This window comes from Microtus oregoni, unplaced genomic scaffold (genome assembly GCF_018167655.1).
Source record: "Microtus oregoni isolate MIOR12 unplaced genomic scaffold, Mior012 000011F_ref0000422, whole genome shotgun sequence".
NCBI lineage: Eukaryota > Metazoa > Chordata > Mammalia > Rodentia > Cricetidae > Microtus > Microtus oregoni.
Window position 1 is genome coordinate 5,525,652 of NW_024543070.1, and position 19,954 is coordinate 5,545,605.

The following is a 19,954-nucleotide window of genomic DNA, read 5'->3' on the forward strand; positions in this document are numbered from 1 at the left end:
GTTGTGTAACTTTGATGCCTGTCCTGGAACCCAGCTCTTGTAGACCAGACTGACCTTGAACTCACAGAGATCTGCCTTCTTCTGCCTCCTGAGTGCTGGGATTAAAGTTGTATACCACCACTGCCTTGCCATCTGGGAATATTTTTACTTTGGCTAAATACATGTGTAGAAGTGTATGGATCTTTTTAGTCTTTAACTATTTAATTTTGTGTATTAGCTATTGGCCACTGTGTGTGTTTTAAAAATAGAAATAATTTTTCAAAAGCTAGGGATGCACTTCAGTGTATGGATCTCTAGTATGTAAAGAACCTAGTTTGATTCTTAGAGCCACATCACACATGTGCACATACAGACACACACACACACACACACACACACCCCTACAACACATATCAAGCAAGAAATAATAATCTTGCAATCTTGGTAGACATGATAGCTTATATCTGTTATTACATGGCTTAAAGGGTAAGAGAAGGATTGTTGCTTCAAGGCCAGTCTGAACTACTTAGTGTGTTTGAGGCTACACTGGTCTAAATAGAGCAATTGCATATTAAAGCATCAAGAAAATATGTAAAAAGAAAAGTATCGGGTTGGTTTCAAAGGGTAAATAACCTCTTGATTGAGACCACACTTACATACTTAAGGCACAATTAATTCTGTCTGTTGATCTATTGCTATATTTAAATCCAATTCTGGTTTACTCAAAAGTTACTCAAGAACAAATAGTTTTTAAGCTAAGGGACTTTAGAAAAGTGGAGAGACGTTTCAGTTTCCCATTTGCTGGCCTTTCCTTAAGTGGCACTCACACGACTTCTAAAATAAATAAAATAAATCATCTAACATATGCTCAAGTGATGACATTTTCAATGAATGGGGGCTTTGTGCCTAGTGAAAAATCTAAAACTCTCCCTTGTGTGAATGTTACAATGAATGCACTCACGGTCTCGACACCTGGCATTCTAATGTGATTTGAATACTTAGTTTTCTTTTAAGCTTCCTCTTTCTTTGTCATAGCCACATCTGCTTTCGCAACTTTGTGATTTTTGAACTTCCTCTGCAGAAGAGTTTTGAAAGCATTTTTGTTGTTCGTTCGGTATAATCATTATCCTTTTGGAAGCTTGAAGCTATAGTAAAAGTGATGATAAATTGAATCATAAACTGTTGTAAGAGAATATTTCCCTTGTCACATTTTGGAGACAGGGTTTCAAGTATTCCAGTCTGGCATTAAACTTACTGTGTTGCAGAGGATAACTTTGAACTTTTGACCCTACTGTATTCATGTCCCAAGTGTTAGAATGTAGATGTGGACCCCCAAATCCAGTTTATGTGGTATTGGTGTGTCATGGTTGTTGTTGTTGTTATTATTATTATTAGTCAAGCTGTTTGGAAAGAGAAAACCTCAATTTAGAAAATGCCTCCATCAGATTGCCGATAGGTCATTTTCTTAACTAATGGGTGATACAGGAGAGATCAGCTCCCAGTAAGCAGTACTATTCCTGTGCAAGTGGTTCTGGGTTGTATTCAAAATCAGGCTGAGCAAGCCAAGGGTATCAAGCCAGTAAGCAGCACTCCTCCATGGTTCTGCTTCAGTTCTTGCCTTCAGCATTGTGCTCCTGCCTCGACTTTCCTAAATGATGGACTTGAATGGAGATCTGGAAGCTGAATTAACCCTTTCCACTCCACATTGCTTTTGGTCATGGTGTTTTTTTTTTATTATAGCAATAGAAATCTAACTAGGACATGGACTTTGTGCATGCTTGGCAAGCATTTCACCAACGTAGCCACTTCCCAGCCACTCTGTAAGAGATTTTATACCAAGCATATTTTCCTTATGGATTTTGGTTCAAAGTATTTATGTAGTTACTACTAGAAGAACGAATGCCCAAACCATCTCTCGCTGAATCATCAGTGGATGTTTAATGGATTCGTGAAGAAATAGCAACTCAGGAAATAGTAATTCTAATCTTGGCTGCTTCTGACATAACTTGATGATGTCAAACCTTTCATTTTACTCTAAGGTATTTTTATCTTAGACCTTACAAATATGGGAAAACTATTAATAAGTACCCCCTCCCCAGAGGAGGGAAGAGTGAAAGAGGCTTCACAGCAGAGGAAAAAAAAAACAGGCCAGGAGATAGGCTTTCTGAGGACAGCCTTGTCAGGAAGAAGCCATGTTAATTTAAACAAGCGACTTTGTTTTGCAGAGGCTGTCATCCTGCCTCATCTGTCATCAGCAGGTGAGGACATCTTTCTTCTTTAGCTTGTACGCTGCAGGAAAGCACACAGTACTGAGATGCTGGGGACGGACTTTATAAATCACAACGTGCCCTCTACATGTGCTATAATTCCATCAGGAGCAGCAGGGCTCCGATGCAGCACCATCTGCTGCAGCAAAAAACGCGCTGTGGCACTGCCCCGTGTCAGACTGCTCAAAAGCTGTGTGAGTCGCAAGGCGACATCGTGTTCAGCTTTGTGGGAATTTCTAGGCTAGCATTGTCATGAAATTCAAAGCGTGTTTATTTGTGAAGTTGGATTCTATTTCTGTCAAACCACATGCACACGGCTTCACTGGTGTGCATTTGTCATGAGATGTGTCAGACCTTCCCGTGACTCACCTGCCCCTTTTTCCATTAACTGTGGAAGCCCCTCCTCTGGAAAAGGATGCTTATAGAGGAACCAGGGGCCATGTCTGTGTTCCAGATTCCTTAGACCTCTTCAGTACAGCAAAGGGATCTGAGATCTGCTGTCTGGAGCAGCTTCTCTCTGCTCTGCACCCTTTACTGATCCACAGGAATTGGGATCTTGCAGGGACACACAGGCACACAGACTCTGTGCAGGCACACACACACACAACATGCCCAGGTAATGATAGTCCACACCTCTGACACCTCCCCCCAAGTATCACCGATTGGAGGGCATTTTCATTCAAACCACACTGATTTCATGGCGTGGTGGTGGTGATAAAAAAATCCTATTTGGGAGAACTTGTATTTTATTTTTAGATTTTGTTTCATTTTATGTATATGAGTTTTTTTTTCTTGCATGTATGTATGTGCGCCACAGAGGTTTGTGTCAGATTCCTGGTAACCAGATACTTGGTGGTTAGGTACCATTATACGGTGCCAGGAATTGAACCAGTCATCTGCAAGGACAAATACTCTTAGCCTTTGAGCTATACAGCTCTGAACTCACATTTTCAAAAGTCAAAAGTGTATTTAGTAACATAAGCATCAAATTCAAACGTGGCCTTCCCCTAATATTCTATGCTTTTATATCAATGGGATATTTAATATGTTCCACTATTTCAGGTTTTCCTTTCCTTCCATATTCCTTTCCTCCCTCCATTTCTATGAGGTGATTTTGACCTTGTCCTTCGTTTCCTTGTCTCTGCTTGCTATGTGCTGGGATTGCCAGTGTGTGCCACCATGCCTGATTCAACCATGGTGCTCTAAGAGTAGGGACAAAAAGATTTTTTGGTTGATTACTAGATCTTTTCTTCCTCAACTAATTATCAGGTCTTTATATCACTCAGTTATTCCAAGAACAACAACAACAAAAGATCCTTTTTCTTCTTTAGTCTACACACATAACCATAAGTCAGTCTTTTGAGTTCACTTGTAAAGCTCATCTTGAGTCTGTGAACTTTTTTAAATGTCTGATTATCACTTTATTATGTCACATCTAATTGCCATTTTCTTTTTTCCTTCCTTCCTTCCTTCCTTCCTTCCTTCCTTCCTTCCTTCCTTCCGTGCATGCATAGATATATAATCCCACCCGGCACCACATGTTTAAAAAGTTTAACAGTAGGTTGCTGATAAAATGTTTCATTACTTCAGTGTTCAAGCCTCAAATTCTCTAACGATTTTCACAATTCTAAGAATAAGAACATTAATACTGACATAATAATATTACCTAATCTATAGACTTTACTCAGGTCTCAGTTTTCTAAATAAAGGATGGTCACTTTTAATGTCTCTGAACGTTAGGTCCAACTATACCTCAGAGAACACCACCACAGACACACATTTATCTTTTATTTATTTTTTAATTTAGTTTTTTTTTTGTGGTAGCCCTGTTTGGCTTTGAACTTGTGGCACTTTCTGCCTCAGCGAGTGTAGGAGCCATCTCTGTATTATTTTTATGGTGCTATTCTGTAGATACAGGAAAGGAAGAGGGGACTTGGCTCCATCTGCCTGCTGTCAGACACTTCTTTGGTAACCTCAAGTGTCTGGACCTCGGTTTCCTTAGCTATTTGGCAGTAGATGGTTATCTCGGAGAAGCCCCTAGGTTTTAGAATTCCCAGATGATCGCTTACACTCTTATATTTAAGTCTCAGGCAGAATTACAGCACTGTTCTGTGGCTCCTTGCTAACAGTCGGGCTAACTATAGGAAGCATAGGATGATCACAGTTCTTGAGCTAACAAGGCTTCTTGCTTTGGAGGAAGCAGATGAGAAGAGTTGGGCTTCTATCTACTCTAGAGTGCAGCTCCCAACCTTTTGGCTCCTCTCAGCCATGTTCCAAACTCTCTGCCAGCCAGACACTGCAAATCTTTACCATGGTTGGGCCTTGTAAATCTACCTGACCCTTCCTGCCATATGCCTTCCTCAACTCTGCAGGTCTAGCCTAAGTCCCACATCTAGCACCCCAGCCTAGCTTGGTCACCCCTATTTTTGAAGGCTCAACCTTCAGACTCTAGCCAGGACATACCTTGTCTGTCTTTTGTCAAGGCCCCTCTTACACTATACTCAACTTCTCTGCCCAGCCAGGTCCTGCACAACTTGAGCCAGGGTCTAACCAGGTGAGCCTGATTGATCACCTCCTCCATTAACCCTTCCCAACCCCCTGCCCAGCCTTAGAGTGACAAAACGAACGAAAGTACTCCAATCAAACAGGATCAAGGAAGCAAGCAACTGTCTTCATCCTAATATCTGTCAAAATTAAATTTCATTTATTGAAAGAGATAAAGATACTTTATTCTAATAAAGGAAATAATTAGCCAAGAACACATTCCTACCCTTCATACATATGCAACAAACTCTAATGCACCCAATTTCATAAAAAGTTTACAAGTGCTGGAATTGAAGGCACAGATTAATAACCAGTAATACTATCTTCAATCCTCTCCAATAGACAGGTCATCTGGACAAATAATAAACAGAGAAGCATCAGAATGGAATGACATCATACACCAAAAATCAGATGGCCGTAGGATGGTGGGCTTTTATCTAGACCTTTAATTTATGCCATTATCTACTTTGTCTATTTTTATGACAGTACCATGCTATTTTCATTAGCTCTGTACTATTACTTGAAATCTGGGGTGGTGATACCTCCAGCAGTGTTTAGTTTTCAGGATTTCATTGCCTTTCTTGGGTCTTTTGTGTCTCCATATGTGTTTTAAGATTTGTTTTTCGATTTCCTTGAAGAAGTGCACTGGAGTCTTAATGAGGATTGCACTGAATTTGTAGAATATTTTTGGTAATATGGCCAGTTTCACCTTAGTTTTCTGAACCTATCAGCTTGGGATTTTTTTGTATCCTCTGGTATTTTCTCAGTGTCTTCTGTGTCCAGAAGTTTGCACCATATACATTTTCCCTTCCTTGGTAGACTCAGTATGATTTTTGAGGCTCTTGAGAATGGAATTGTTTCTGTTTTTCCCTCCCTTCAGTGTGTTTACCATTGGTATACAGGAAGGTTGTTGGCTTTTATGGATTAACTTTTTATCCCGTTACTTTGCTGAACGAGTTCATCAAATGTAGGAGTTTTCTGGTGGACTATTCTATGTAGAGAATCACATCATCTGAAAATCAAACAGGGATATTCCCCCCATTTTTTTCTTCAGACAGCATCTCACTATGGAACCCTGGATGATCTGGAACTCACTATGGAGTTGAGGATGGCACTGTGGATCTCTCTTTTCCAGAGATCCACAGAGACTGCCCAAATGCTCTGTTTGATGATTTCAGCCACTTTGTCCAGGTCCTTTCTTTTTGCATCCTCTCTATCTCTTTCTCTTGTCTTGTTGTTTAAGGTGAGACTTCAAAGACTGTACTGAATGGGAGTGGAAAGAATGGGCATCTTTTTCTCAACTCGAAGTTTAATGTAAATGCTTTGTGCTTTTCTCTATTTAGCAAGATACTGGCTGTGGGCTTGTTGTATATTGTCTTTATTATGTTGAGATAACTCCCACATATCCCTTGATTCTTTGGGGCTTTTAACGTGAAAGGACAATGGACTTTGTCAAGAAACCTTTTCTGCATCTAATGAAATATTCATGCAGTTTCTATTTTAAAATAGCTGTAAGATTCTAAAGTTCTCCTGTGCTCAGGGGCCTAAACCAGCGCCAAATCTGGCCCTACCTGGAGTCTGCTGGTTGTTCTGAAGCTGCTGGAGGGTGGAGAACTTTCCAAGCACCAGTAATTCTTACCCTGCTTCAGGACTGCCCGTGTCTTCAGTTTCAGCCCAAACTACTGGGCTGAGAATAGGTACTCCCACGAGTTAGAGAAACTAACCTGGAGAAAATCTTGTCTCCATGCTGGGTCTGCAGCTTTTCTGAAGTTGCTGCCAGATTCACTTATGGGTTTTACATTCTTTATCATTTATTTGTTTTGTGTGCTGCAAAGAGTCATCTATTTTGTTTCATTGATTGATTTTAATTATAATAGCACCATATGCACCCTTATCTGGGAAGAGAATAAAATGTTCCCTGGAATTGTTCAACAGGCAGTGTTATCTAGAAGGGATCCATGGTATTAAAACTTACCCAAGCCCTGAATTTCTGGAAAAGAGACAAAATTAAATCCTACAAGATTTTATGTTTAACAAAAGAAGCCTTTTTTCCCACATAATGTAGATAAGCTAATACTTCTCTTGTTTCCTTAAAAGGCTAGACACCACACCCCCAACCAGAGACTCTCTGATCTTCTTTTTCCCTTCACTTGATCAACACTATTGGTAAGGCTCTTGACTAAATTTTAAAAAGATTTATGTGTTTTATCTTTTATGTTTGTGTGTGTGCACTGAGTCTAAGCCTGTGCGTCACGGTATACAGGTTCTCATAGAAGCCTGAAGAGAGCATTAGATCTCCTGGACCTGGAGTCAGGGCAGAATCTGGCTCCTCAGCAGGAGGAGCAGGTGTGCCACCAATGCCCAGCTTTTATTGTTTTTCCTTTTAATTGAAAATTCATATAGCATATTTTGGTCATGGTTTTGCTTCCTCTGTTTCCTCCCAGGTCTACCACACCTCCTCATTCAACTCCACATCTTCTTTCTCTCTCTTTTAGAAAACAAAGGCAAATAAAAAAATGAACCCAAATAAAGCAGAATAATAAATAAAACAGCAGAAAAAGCACAAGAAAGGGCATGCACAAACACCTAAAAACACAAAATCAGGAACCATAGCACACAAGCGAAAGGCCAATGAGATAGAAAAAAAAAACAAACAAAGCAATGCGAGACAAACAAAACAACAAACAAACAAAAACATTAGTGAGTTTGCTTTGTTGGCCATCCACTGCCGGGCGTGAGACCTGCTCTTAAGCGTGGTTATATACCCAAAGAGAATTTCAGTGAGTTTATTTCAGAGAAATAAGGCTGTCTATTGGGAAAGAACTTATTTTTCCTTTGCAATTCATTGCCAGTGGAAGAAAGCTTCTTAGATGGATCATACCCACTTCCCCCTTGGCACTAGGACCCAACCTGGCTTGAACTTGTGCGGGTCTTACGCATGCTGCCATGGTCTCTGTGGGTTCAGATGTGCATTTGTCCTGCTGTGCCCGGAGAAACTGTTTCCTTGGAGTCATCCATCCTCTCTGGCTCGTAACATCTTTCCGCTTTCTTCTTTGCAAAGCTCCCTGAGCCCGGAGGGGTGGGGTTTGATGAAGACATCCAATTTAGGACTGCATGTTCCACAGTCTCCCACTCTCTGCACAGTGTCCTGGTGTGGGCTTCTGTTTTAGTGCCCATGGACCGCAGGAGGAAGCTTCTTTGATGGCTGAGACCCACCTGGGTCCAGGTTCAGTGTGGCCCATGTTCTTTGCTACCAAGCCACTCTCTAATCCCTCAACTAAGGTTTTCTCTTTTCATATTGAAATTTCATTTCCAGCATTTGTTTGTTCCTTTGCACAGATCTCTGTCTTGCTTGAATTAGTGTTTCATAGTAATTCACCTAGCTATTTGTATTCCCTTTGAAGTTGCTGACCATGAAAATAATTAATTCCTCAATTCTTGATCTGGCTTTTCATCTACTTTGATAGCTTTTGATCAGTTACAGGAAAGTTAAGAGCTTTTGGAGGGGTCATGTTACTTTTTTTTTCATATTTCTTGTGTTTCTATCGTGATATTTAAGGATTTATTGTATTTGATGAATCTCTTCCACTTGCAGGTTTATATAATGTTTTGAAGTTTAGGAAATGTCTTACTTAGGGCTCTATTACTGTGATAAAACATGCTGACCAAAAGCAGCTTGGGGAGGAGAGGGTTTATTTCATCGTACACTTCATTGAAAGAAATCAGGGCAGGAACTAATTTCGAGATCATGGGCTAACTGCTTACCTGGTTCTTACCGCTGGCTTGCTCAGCTTGATTTCTGATATATCCAAGGCCCAACTCCCCAGGGATGGCACCACGCACAATGGGCCGGGTAGGTCCTCCCACATCACTCAACAATCAAGAAAATGCTCTACAGACTTGCCTATAGGCCCATATGATGGAGGCATTTTCTCAATTGAGGTTCCCTTTCCTCAAATGACTCTAGATTGTGTCAGGTTATCATAAAAGTAGCCGTCACAGTAGAGATAGACTCTAAGTGTGAAGTCTCACAGGAACTGTTGAGAAGAGCTGACCTGCTTTCTTTCTAGAGTCAAGAAGTGATAAACTACTCGGTTTGAGGAGAAGGATCTGGTTGTGGAAACTAGTGCTTTAGAAAAGAGAACCATTTTATCAGCTAGCTCCACTGAACTTGGTTACATACAGGGCTGCAGTTTTTCTTATGCTCACTCAATGTTGGCTGTTTGTCCTCCTTTTACAGTATTGGACTCTCCGAGAATGCTTCTATACCAGGAATTTCCCATGTTTTTGCTTTCAGAACTTCATAACAAAAGGAATCTTTGTGTGGGTTGTTAACTACTGACATTAACAGTATCAGAAATTGAAGTGGAAATTTCTATACTCGTTAATTTTAAGATAGCAGTATGATATCCATTATATGATAACAAAATATATTTTCAATGAGCAGTCTGCGAGAAGAGTGGTATTGATTTGTTTTACAGATCTCTGGAATGTCTTTTTGCATTCTGCTATCTATTTCTACATCCAATCTTATGTGCTTTATTATTTCCACTCACGCATACATAACAATTTGGCATGAAACAGATATACTATAGAAAAAGCACGTCTTTTTTTATAGTCTTTTCAGATAATTATATTATAAACCTTGTACCAAAATTTTAGCATATCGGTGAACTTGTCCTGTTCAGTTAATTCAAATGCATCGACACTTTCTGTGCTCTGAAGATGAGAGAAAGAAGAGATTCTGGTAAGTGATTTCTACTCTGGTAAAATTCCCCACGGTGGTGTTTTCAAACACAAGCAAAAACAAAACACAACATATAAGGCAGGAGTGGAGGCTAAAACTAGGATCTCAGCTCCTGGGTAGCCTCGACTACATAGGACAATTAGGTCTAAGAAAATAAGCAAGCAAGCAAGCCAACAAGGCAACTGACATTCATTTACTATCCCTGAAGCAATAACTATTGCCTTCATAAGCTAGAAACCCAAGACCAGTAACCTTTTTTTCCCCTTTGGAATGAAACCTCAGTTCTTCTTTTCTGGCAGAAAAGCCTGGTTACGGTAAGTAAATTCCAATAGTTCACAGCCTTCGTGCTCACCTGGGTCACATAAGGAGTGGCAGATTCTGTTTAATCAGGTTAAGACTTAAGATGTACTGAATAATCGTGAGTGCCTCGCAGAGGATTAGAATCACCCCCAGACAGGCTGGTATGGTGAAAACCTTGCAGGTTTGAAGCTGGGCAGTGCAAACTTCCTGCGTGGTGTCGAACTTTCTGCAAAGGCAGGGTCAGCTCAGAACAGTGGTTCTCACTTCGAACTGGAGGCAGAATTCTTGGGAGTGTTGATGTCTACAGGCTCTGGGGCTCTCAAGGGACCCCAAAGGAAACTAGACTGGAAACATCCTGTGTTAAACTGCCTTTCATTTCCCACCGTGGTCTAAGAGAAGCTGTTTGTAATGACACAACTGACTTTTATTTCACATAATAGTTTCTTATTTAACTATTAAGTTATTCACTCAAAGATAGTTACTTCAAGATAGAAAAACATGCTTCTATTGTTATAAGACTAATTGATTAAGCAATCAAACAAACAAAACAAGAACTCTCCCCCATAAATCCAAGCATATAGGATACACGAAATCCTGTAGGCAAATGTTGAAAATTACATCTGTGAGCAAAAGGCGTTAAGTTTCCAAGTGACTGTAGCATAGAATTTCAAACAAACTTTAAAGCAAAATCACACAGGCAGGAAATTGGAGCAGACCTACAAGGAAAATCAAGCAGAGAAATGGGGCTGCTCTGTGTAGAGCTTGTTTTTCTGACCTTTCTCATCGCTGTGACAAAATATCAACAAGAGCAACTTCAGGACGAGTTTACTGTGGCTCACAGCGTGAAGGTCCAGCTCATCATGGGGAAGACAGGGTGACAACTGAACACATTTCAGACACAGGACATAGAGAGATGAATGGTTGTGCTCAGCTCCCTTTCTCCTTTTCATTCAGTTCAGCATCTCAGCCCAAGATGTGGCACCATCGTGTTTCATGCAGGTCTTTCCACCTCATGTAAGCTGGTTGATAATACCAGACCCAAGTGTCCACACATTTGTCTCCTAGGTGATTGTGGATCTGTTGACAATGTCTCCTGCCACAGAGGGAGTGTCAGAAACTTAGGGGAAAAGAGAATCTGATAGCAGTGCTGTAACTCAGGAGGAAACAGACTATTAGATCTTGGTGACACATTGGGTAAAACGCATGAAGCTGTGCAGGAAGGCCTTACTCTGAGAAGACAAGAGCAACTGTAGACTACAGGAAACAAAGTGTCGAGGAACTCGGGGGAACTCGGGGTTTAAGAAAAAGAGGAGCATCTCTCTATCATTGCCTAGGTTACTTAGCACTAATTCGTTAACACAGTCATGTCAGATGGACTTAGGGAAGCTGCAGAAAAGTAAGCATCACTGAACTCATTGCTAATTCACATAGAAAAAGATCAGAAATATTTCTTACGGAAAGGGCATCAGGGACCCAAGGAAAGTACAGCTAGCAGGAAAGGGCGGAATTGACAGTAACCGTCTTCCACATATGATGGAAAGGGCATCAGGGCATCAGGACGGAATCAACCGGACTTGTCCTCCTGGTATAATACTGGTACTGCTTTGAGGATTATTAGGTCTGGTGTCTTTATGCATGTTCCATGTTCTTCTCAGAATACTGTTTGCATAGTTCTTGGGTACAGTGCTTGTAAGCCATGTGAAAAGCATAGTATCTTGACATTCAGTGACTGTCATCTAATTTCTTAAAATAATGATTTATTTATTTATATTTTATGTGCATTGGCATTTTGCCTGCATGTATGTCCATGTGAGGGTGCTGGATTCCCTGGAACTGGAGTTACAGACATTTGTGAGCTATTGTGTGGGTGCTGCGAATTGAACCTAGGGCTTCTAGAAGAGCAGCCAGTGCTCTTAACTACTGAGCCATCTGCCCAGCCCCTATATTTCATTTTTCACATGCAGTTTGTATGAATATGAAACTACTAAATTTGGTGAGCATATACAAGGTGAAAAGAATTTTGGCTCCCATGACATTTTCCCTCTGCCATGTTTATGCATGTAACACTACATGAATGGAATCAAAGTTGCCAATTGAACTCAATACAGCAAAATTGCCTTGGGTGATTGGAGTTGAAGAAGTGGTGAAGAAAGGCAGAGGTTTTTTCAGAGAAGGAAGTTCCAGAAGAGGCATGGAAAGTTAGAGCGATGAAAAATAATCAGCCTGGTTACTGGCTTTTAAGATGGAGGAAGGGGGGCTCTGAGCCAATCATGCGAGTAACTTCTAGAAGCTGGGCCCAGCTGATAACACTGCAAGGAAATAACCACAAGGAACTGAATCCTGCCAGTGACCCATAGGAAAAAACACACCCCATCTTAGAGCCTCCACATTTGTGGCCATTTGTTGCAGTAGAAAACAAAATGCCCTGCCTTTATTTTTATTTGAATCAAAGCTCATCATTTGTTGGCCCTACTTCTGCTGGATCGGCAGGGTATGTAATATTTGGCATTACTGAGGTCCTTGCTTGACATGGTCCCCTCTTCCTCTCACTTAAACGAGCCCTATTATAGAAACTCTTGAAGGGAAGAAATATAAAACCCTGGTTATCTGCATAATGAACAGCTAACTGCATTATCCTGCCCCATAGTAAATTGTATCTCTTTAAAAGACATTTTATTTCCTGCCTTAGTTACTGCTCTATTGCTGTGAAGAGACATTATGACTCTTACAAAGGAAGGGAAGCTGGCTTACAGTTTCAAAGGTTTGGTCCATTACCAGCATGGCAGGAAGCATGGCTGCTGCATCCATGGCACTGAACAGTAGCTGAGCATGCTAATCCTGACCCTGGCCTCAGGAAGAGAGAGGATGGAGCCTGGTGTGGACTTTTGAAACCTTAAAGCCCACCCTAGTGGGTTTTCTCCAGCAAGACCACACCTCCTCCAAGATCATACTTGCCAATCCTTCTCAAGTAGTGCCGCTCCCTGAGGCCTAAGCATTTAAATATATGAGCCTCTGGGGCCATTCGCATTCAAACAACCACTTCGTTCCTTAGGTCCTAGCCTTTTCCAAGCAGGTTACTGCTAGACTTGTGTTTCTTTTGTATGCTCCATGGTGGTCACTACACACATGGGTTTCCTCGAGGTGCTCCAGGTCAGGGTTTGAAAAGATAGGCATAAGGGTGTATATTCCACTTCCCTGAGGGCATCAGATACCTGTTTTTGATCGCATCCCTTCTCATGGAAAAGATTTAATAATTAGCTTGTTTTGTTTCAAGGTGTTGCTGAGGAATCCCAGGTCTAGCCCATGCAAAGGACACGTGTCTGCTAACCCTATATCAGCCCCTGAGAAGCTTATGTGCTTGTTTATTAACTATTTAATTTTTTATTCTAGTTAACTACTGGGAAATTGGACTTATAGAGAGATTTTTCTTTCAGATATAGAGATGAAGCAGGACTCGCCCGTGGCAATGGTATAAACTGAGCAAGAAACACGGAGAACTGACTGGGGCAGAGCTGGTGACACAGATGAGTGGCTGGATTCTGCATCCTTGGACGGTCAGAGCCAGGGACCAGGTGAGGGCTTCTTGAGCAAACCGCCGGCTGTTAGCACTCATCTGCTGAGACATCAGCAAAAATCCCTTGCTTTCCCTGCCCTGAAATGAGAGAGCCGGAACATCCCTTGGTTTAAACCTAATCAGTAGAGAATTTAATTCGTTAGTTAGAAATAGCTGGTCCTTCGATCTATACCTGTAGCCAGGAATCTTTATTTTCTGATTTATCCTCCTTCCTACAGTTGCTGAGTTTCATTGATATCATAATTTTAACACAAAAGTGCCAGTTTTTTTTTTTCTACTACATCCATTCACCAGGTAGACTGTCCCCTTCTTTTCAGGTTATCCCCAAATAAAAGAGAGATACTGTTTTTAGGGTGAGAACTTCGTTATAGGTAGTGCTTGTGTAGTGTTTTCTCAACCACACAATGTGTATCGTAACCACTGTTCGATTCCAGGCGGTTTGGGTAAACACAGCACTGGGATCAAACAGTGTCAAATGTGAACAAGGCATGGGACACAAGAGATCCGAATTTATACTGGAGCAGTTCCTCGACCAGTTTTCAGCGATTCCGACAGCTCCTTTGCAGCTTTTGGCCATTAAGGGCGCGAGTGGCCGCAGGGTTGAGCGCGCACACGTCCTAGAATCCGTCACTGCTGCCTAGAATTTCACGTTATCCTTTAAATACAGAGAATGGCGCTGAGGTTCGGGGTCTGGGTAGCTTCTGGAGATGACTCCTTTACTTGTCCCAGGAAAACTATACTTACTAGCATGCCACATTGCCACGCCTTCCCTCCTACCTATGGACTGACCTACCCCCGCACTGACCAATGGGCTCCTTAATTTCTGCAACGGGGCGGGGCCTCACGGCACTTCTGAGGCCCGCCCCTTACGTGACGTGCGTGCGTGGCGCAGATCGCTTTCTTCAGCGCGTGGCGCCCCCCGGCGGAGGCGCCCCCTCAATGCGACGGCTTGACTGCAACACCAGCCATGGAACCGCAGGAAGAGGCGCACACGCTCGGGGCGTCCGTGCCTCGGCCTCCTGGGGCCTCGGGGTCGCCGACGCGGGACGAAGAGGAGCGGCCGGAGGGCAGCGCAGCGCCGGTGGCGGCTCCCGCGGGCGAAGAGGGCGACGGCGCGGGCGCCGACGGGCTGTGGGGACTGCCGGTGGAGCGCACCGAGCGCAGGCCCGAGTGCAGCCGCTGCAGGTGAGCGCGGGCTCGGGAGCTGCGGCGCCCTCTGCCGGCCAGGCGGACTCCGCGCGCCGGTCGCTGCAAGAAGTCTTTCACCCAGGGCCATGATGATTATTTAACCTTTCTGCAAGACTTAGTTCTTTGTGTGTTTGTGTTTTCATGGCAGGGTTTCTCTTTGTAACAGAGCCCTGGCCGTCCCGGAATTCGCTTTGTAGACCAGGCTGGTCTCGAACTTACTTTAGATCTGCCTGCCTCTGCCTCCCGAGTGTATGGTTTAAAGCGTGCACCACTAAGCCCTGCAAGAGTTAGTTTTTTTTTTTCCCCAAGAAATTTAAGAGTCTTTGATACATGGAACTCTCGAGGCCTAATGACATTAATACTTAACGACGCTTAAGTGGGCTGGCCATCATGAAATGAATCGGAGGAGAATAATAAAGGGACTGCTTGGATTGAGAATTTTTAATTTATTTATCAGTGTTTACTGAAAACCAGGTTTGTTAGCTGAGTACTTGGGAAGTAGAGGCAGAAAGGTCAGAAATTCAAGGTCATTCTCAGCTACCTGTCAAGTTGTAGGGTAGCTTAAACTATATGAGACACCTTCTGATTTTTTTTTTTTAAACGGAATTTCTGTGTGTCTGCTGCATGCTGGCTGTTCTGGGTACTAGAAATGCATTGAGGAAAAAAATAAATCATGGTCTGGCCCTAGCTGGGTACTTAGAGGCTCATGCAGAGCGTTTCTTGGGTGGATGATGACAACCCGGGCCGACTGTTCACAATATAGCTGATTATTCTTCGGGGGCCACCTCAGGTGTGTTTCAGCTGTGTGATTTGTTCCTCCTGCTTATTTAATTGCAGAATTTAAGAAACAGCACTCCTTGCCATTTGGACTGATGTCCCTGGTTCCTGAAAGGTCTTCAGCTGTCACCCATCCCTGGTGTCCTTTTTAATCATTACATACTGGTCAGCCTTGTCTTATTTTAGTACCTGAGGTCTTCAGCTTAGAAGGAGAAACTTTATGTAGGTTTAGGGTCTCAGAGTTTGCAGCCCATAGCTTGGTGGGTTGTGTTGGGCCTGCGGTTCTGCATAGGTCATTGTGCACAGAATAGAGGCCTATAGAAAGGGACCAGATGCCCAGCTTATAACCACTCTGCAGTTCGCCATCAGATCATATAGTTGCCCTGAAATGGCTTTGAGTATAACACCCGTAACCTTCATGAGCTAAAACCCAGTGGATCGTTGCTGTATTACACAGTAGATGAGCTGGCAGCTTTCTGTATACACTCTTTCACACACTCTTTCTTTAGTTCCCCTTGCATTTAGATGACTTCTTTGGCCCAGTCTCCTTGGCCTATCCTTCTCAAAGTCTAAATGTTGGGCCTCTCTGCTGGAAGCATGGAGGTCCTTCAGCCCACAACCAGGAGTGTTAAGCATGCAGGATTGTCTTCTCAATGAAAAAAAAAATGTAAAAACTATTCTTCCATCCAGAAGGCTGGGAATTGGAGGTGATTAATAGCCTGGTGATTTGTGTTATCTGTTGAGTCAGGCCAGATCAAACTCCTACAACCAGGGCCAGAGGTGGCTAGCAATCTAAATGACCCTTACAGCCAGGGGCTCTCCAAGGTCCCACAACCAGGACCGGAGATATCTAATAGTTTAAGAAACTCTTATTAGTATCTGTATAGCCAGAGGCTCCACCAAGAGTCCACAGTCAGGAACAGATGTGGTTAATATCCCAAGTGACCTCTGTGCTCTTTGAATAACTAAGACCCGGCCAGCTGCTTCCTTAGGCCCTTAAGCTAGTCTAGGTAACCTATCTCTAGAACCCATCTTCTTGGAAGAAATGACGCGGATCCTGAATCAAGTTTCGATATAATAACACTTCTTCGTACACCAGGGACTGTATTGCACTAGGAAACCTTTCCGCAAATTATACTGTGTTTAAACTTGGCACTAAACCACCTGGCATTAGACTCCCCAAAGTCTTGATCCAGGTTGCTGAAGTTGATCTACACCAAGTTTTCATCCTCGCCTCCTTGCAGTTTGCTTTCCTGCCTGCCTGATACCTGCAGAGACCCTCATTTCTCCAGACTACTGATTCTAAGTCCTCTTCTCCTTCCAGCTCTTCCCGCTTCCCACTGGTGATTTACCCAATTTCTTGGGAGATTACCATGTTTTCTCCACCCTGGGCCTTTCTCCTGAGCTCTAGACCTACACATTTGCTTATTCCTTTCTGAGTGCTCTGCTAATCACTAACAATACAATGACCCAGGTTCATTTTCTTACTGGATACAGATAATAAACCAGCAAGCAAGTGAGCTGCAGACTAGGGGGCAGGCAATGTTGGAAAGGAATCAAGATGATGGGAAATAGTTGAAATGGCGTTAGGAAAGCTCTGGTGGGTGAGGTGACAAAGTAGGATGCCTTTACTACTTGAGCACTTGGGATATTTTATCTTACATGTTTTGACTTTTTGCCAGAGGTTGGCTAGTACAAACTCAGAGAATGGATCTTGATTGTAGGGTACCTTTTTACCATTATGTGGCCTGCAGTTTTCCAGCTTTACAGTAATAGAAAAGCAATATGCATTCAGTAGGAACTGGATTTCAGACTTCGTATTTTATCTTTTCTTGGATTAGCAGTATGGCTCAGCACGCTCTCCAGAAGCTGGTCAGCAGCTGTGAGCCGCAGTTCTGTTAATCCCACTGTCCTCACTGGCATTCTCACTGTACTGTATTGCTAAATTATTTCACCTAAGTTACGTGTATCAGATACATTTTAACTTAATAATCTTTTCACTTCTCTCCCATCCCCTCCTTTTCAGCATGGTATTATGTAGCCCAGCTCGTTTCCAACATTCTGTAGCCTAGAGTGCCCTTCCATTGATCCTTCTGTCTCCCACTCCACTTGTGGGTTGCTGGGGATTTTACCAAGGGCTTTAGGAATGCACCATCTGAGATACATCAAATGGATTCATGACAACAATGTTTAGGGTAAAAATTTAGGTATTCCAAAAATTTAAATTTTTGTACATATAAAAATCATATTTCTGCCGGGCGGTGGTGGTGCACGCCTTTAATCCCAGCACTCGGGAGGCAGAGACAGGCGGATCTCTGTGAGTTCCAGGCCAGCCTGGTCTAGAAGAGCTAGTTCCAGGACAGGAACCAAAAAGCTACGGAGAAACCCTGTCTCGAAAATTAAAAAAAAAAAATCATATTTCCAAGGAAATTCATTAATTTGCTTTTTCCTGTTTGCATAGAAAATATGTTTACTCTAGAAAGTGGTTTGTTCATAATACATGAGCAAAGCTGATTTGTAAATTGTCATGTAAGCTAATCATATGTTCAAAGTTGAGCAAAGATCATACATGCCAAGAGACATTTTCCCTCTTAATCTTAATTAAATCTTTAGAGAGTGACCAGTTAAAAATGAAGCACATTAGCGCTTACTAAATATTTGATTTACTTTCCCTTAGAAAAATAAGAATTACAGTATTATACTCAGACATTTTCTTCAAAGAACATTGAACCACATTAATCCCTATGTTAATTTGTCCCAAATTAATAATTTATAGTATTAGTAGTGCTTATGGAGTTAAGGACTATGTAATCAAGTGATATTCTAGTTTAAAATCTGGTATTATTTAAAGGAGCTCTTAAGTTATGAAGTAATTGAGAAGAAAGTGTGTATGTGTGTGTACATATGCTCACCTGTCAGGCACGAGTATGGAGGAGCGAGGACAACTTTGTTCTCCGTTGTTTCTCTCTTCCCATCTTTAAGTGCGTTCCTGGAATCAAACTCGGGTCTGTAGGCTTTTGCAGAAAGAGGGCTACTGAGCCCTCAATGACTCCAAAGTTCTTTTTGTACATTTTTATCTAGTAAGATAGCTTTGTGATTTGAATAGTGTTTTCCCTCTCTTGGTTTTAAGCTTCTCCCCCCAACCTCTCTGTGTGTGTACGTGCACATCTGTGGAGAATAGTTGGTCCTCCCTGTGGTCCTATGCCAGGCTAGAGGCCCCTGGGCTGACAATATAGACTCAGCTACAGTGCTGACTTTATGTAGGCTCAGAGGATTTGAACTCAGGTCTTCCTTCTGTGTGGCAAGTGCTTTACCCATTGACCTGTGTCTCCCACCTCTGTGTTTTTGTCTTTAGACGCTGTTAGTGTTAGATGCTTAGTTCTGGCTTTCCTGGTTCTGTTGCTGCTGCACTGGTCATAGAAACAAGGTGTTTCTTTGCCTTTTCTAATACATTGATTGTTTTCCATGCCTTTGGTTATGGCCATTTTTAATTATTTGAGATTTTTATTTATTTATTTTTTCCAGTTCTCTTGCCAGGTGTTGGGATGACAGTTGTGTCCCACCATGCCCAGCTCATTATTGCCCATTTTAAGGGCAAGCTTATATCTTCTGAGCCTTCTTCCTGCCCATGGCCAGATTCTTATTTCTCCTGATGGCTTGTCCTTTTTATTTTAGGAATGCAGATTTAAAGGTAGTACTGGTAGGTATTTACTTTTTTCCTCTGCTAAGGTTTTTTTACTTTTTTTTTAAATTTTTTTTTATTTCTGTTGGAAGCCTAATGAAAAGATGGGGAAAGAGCATTGGAATAGAGTGAGGAGAAGATTCAGGACCATTCAAGGAAAGAAATCCAGAAAAAAGTCCATCAGTACAGCACTGGAGGGTGAAAAAAGATTCTTGCTCTTGGAGTACACAAGAGTGAGTCCAAATGTGAAATCTCCACTCTCTCCTTGTGTCTTCCCTCTGCCCTGTTTCTGAGCTCTTTGCCCATCTGACTTCTGTCTGTTGTCTGTGGTTGAGTTTGGCCCTAAGAAAGGACTTCGCTCAATATTTATTGCATAGCATGGAAAACATGGAATGGGAAGGAAATGAGGAATGGTGTTTTACAGAAGATTTTAGCAGAATCTTACAAGGAGAGAAATTATTTTGCTGACCCCCAAGTGACCCAGAGTAGTACTTAAAACCACAGGAGTTGTTATTAAACTATATCCACATGTTGCTTCCATATGGTAGATATTTGTTTTCTTTAAAATTACATTCGACCTGTTGGCTGCTTTCAGCAAATGATTGCTACCTCCTCCCCCATCTCTGTTCCTGTCTCTCTCTCTGTATCTCTCTCTCACACACACACTAACAGCTATTCTGAGTCTGAGGCATGGAAGAATGCATAGTTTACGATTAAATATTAGAATTTAGCTTATGTCGTAGAAGCTGATTTCATGTGAAGTTCAAGGGAGGATTAGGTTGGACTATACTGTTTTCTGAAAGGCAAGTTAAACAGAGTGAGTATATAATAGTGAAATGGATTAAGTGTGTAATTTTGAATGGTCTCAGGGCGTATTATTAATTTGGTTGCAAGAT

At 42.1% G+C, this 19,954-nt stretch overlaps 1 protein-coding gene across 1 annotated transcript in view; it reads left to right on the forward strand.

The window, feature by feature from the left end:
- The first annotated feature begins 14,360 nt into the window (after positions 1-14,360).
- The window catches only part of Dtwd2 (DTW domain containing 2), a 45,238-nt gene continuing 39,644 nt past the window's right edge, over positions 14,361-19,954 (forward strand). Inside the window, exon 1 of the mRNA XM_041660305.1 lies at positions 14,361-14,596. Within this exon, the coding sequence (XP_041516239.1) occupies positions 14,379-14,596 (218 nt within the window). The 5' untranslated portion in view covers positions 14,361-14,378. The remainder of the gene's footprint in view (positions 14,597-19,954) is intronic.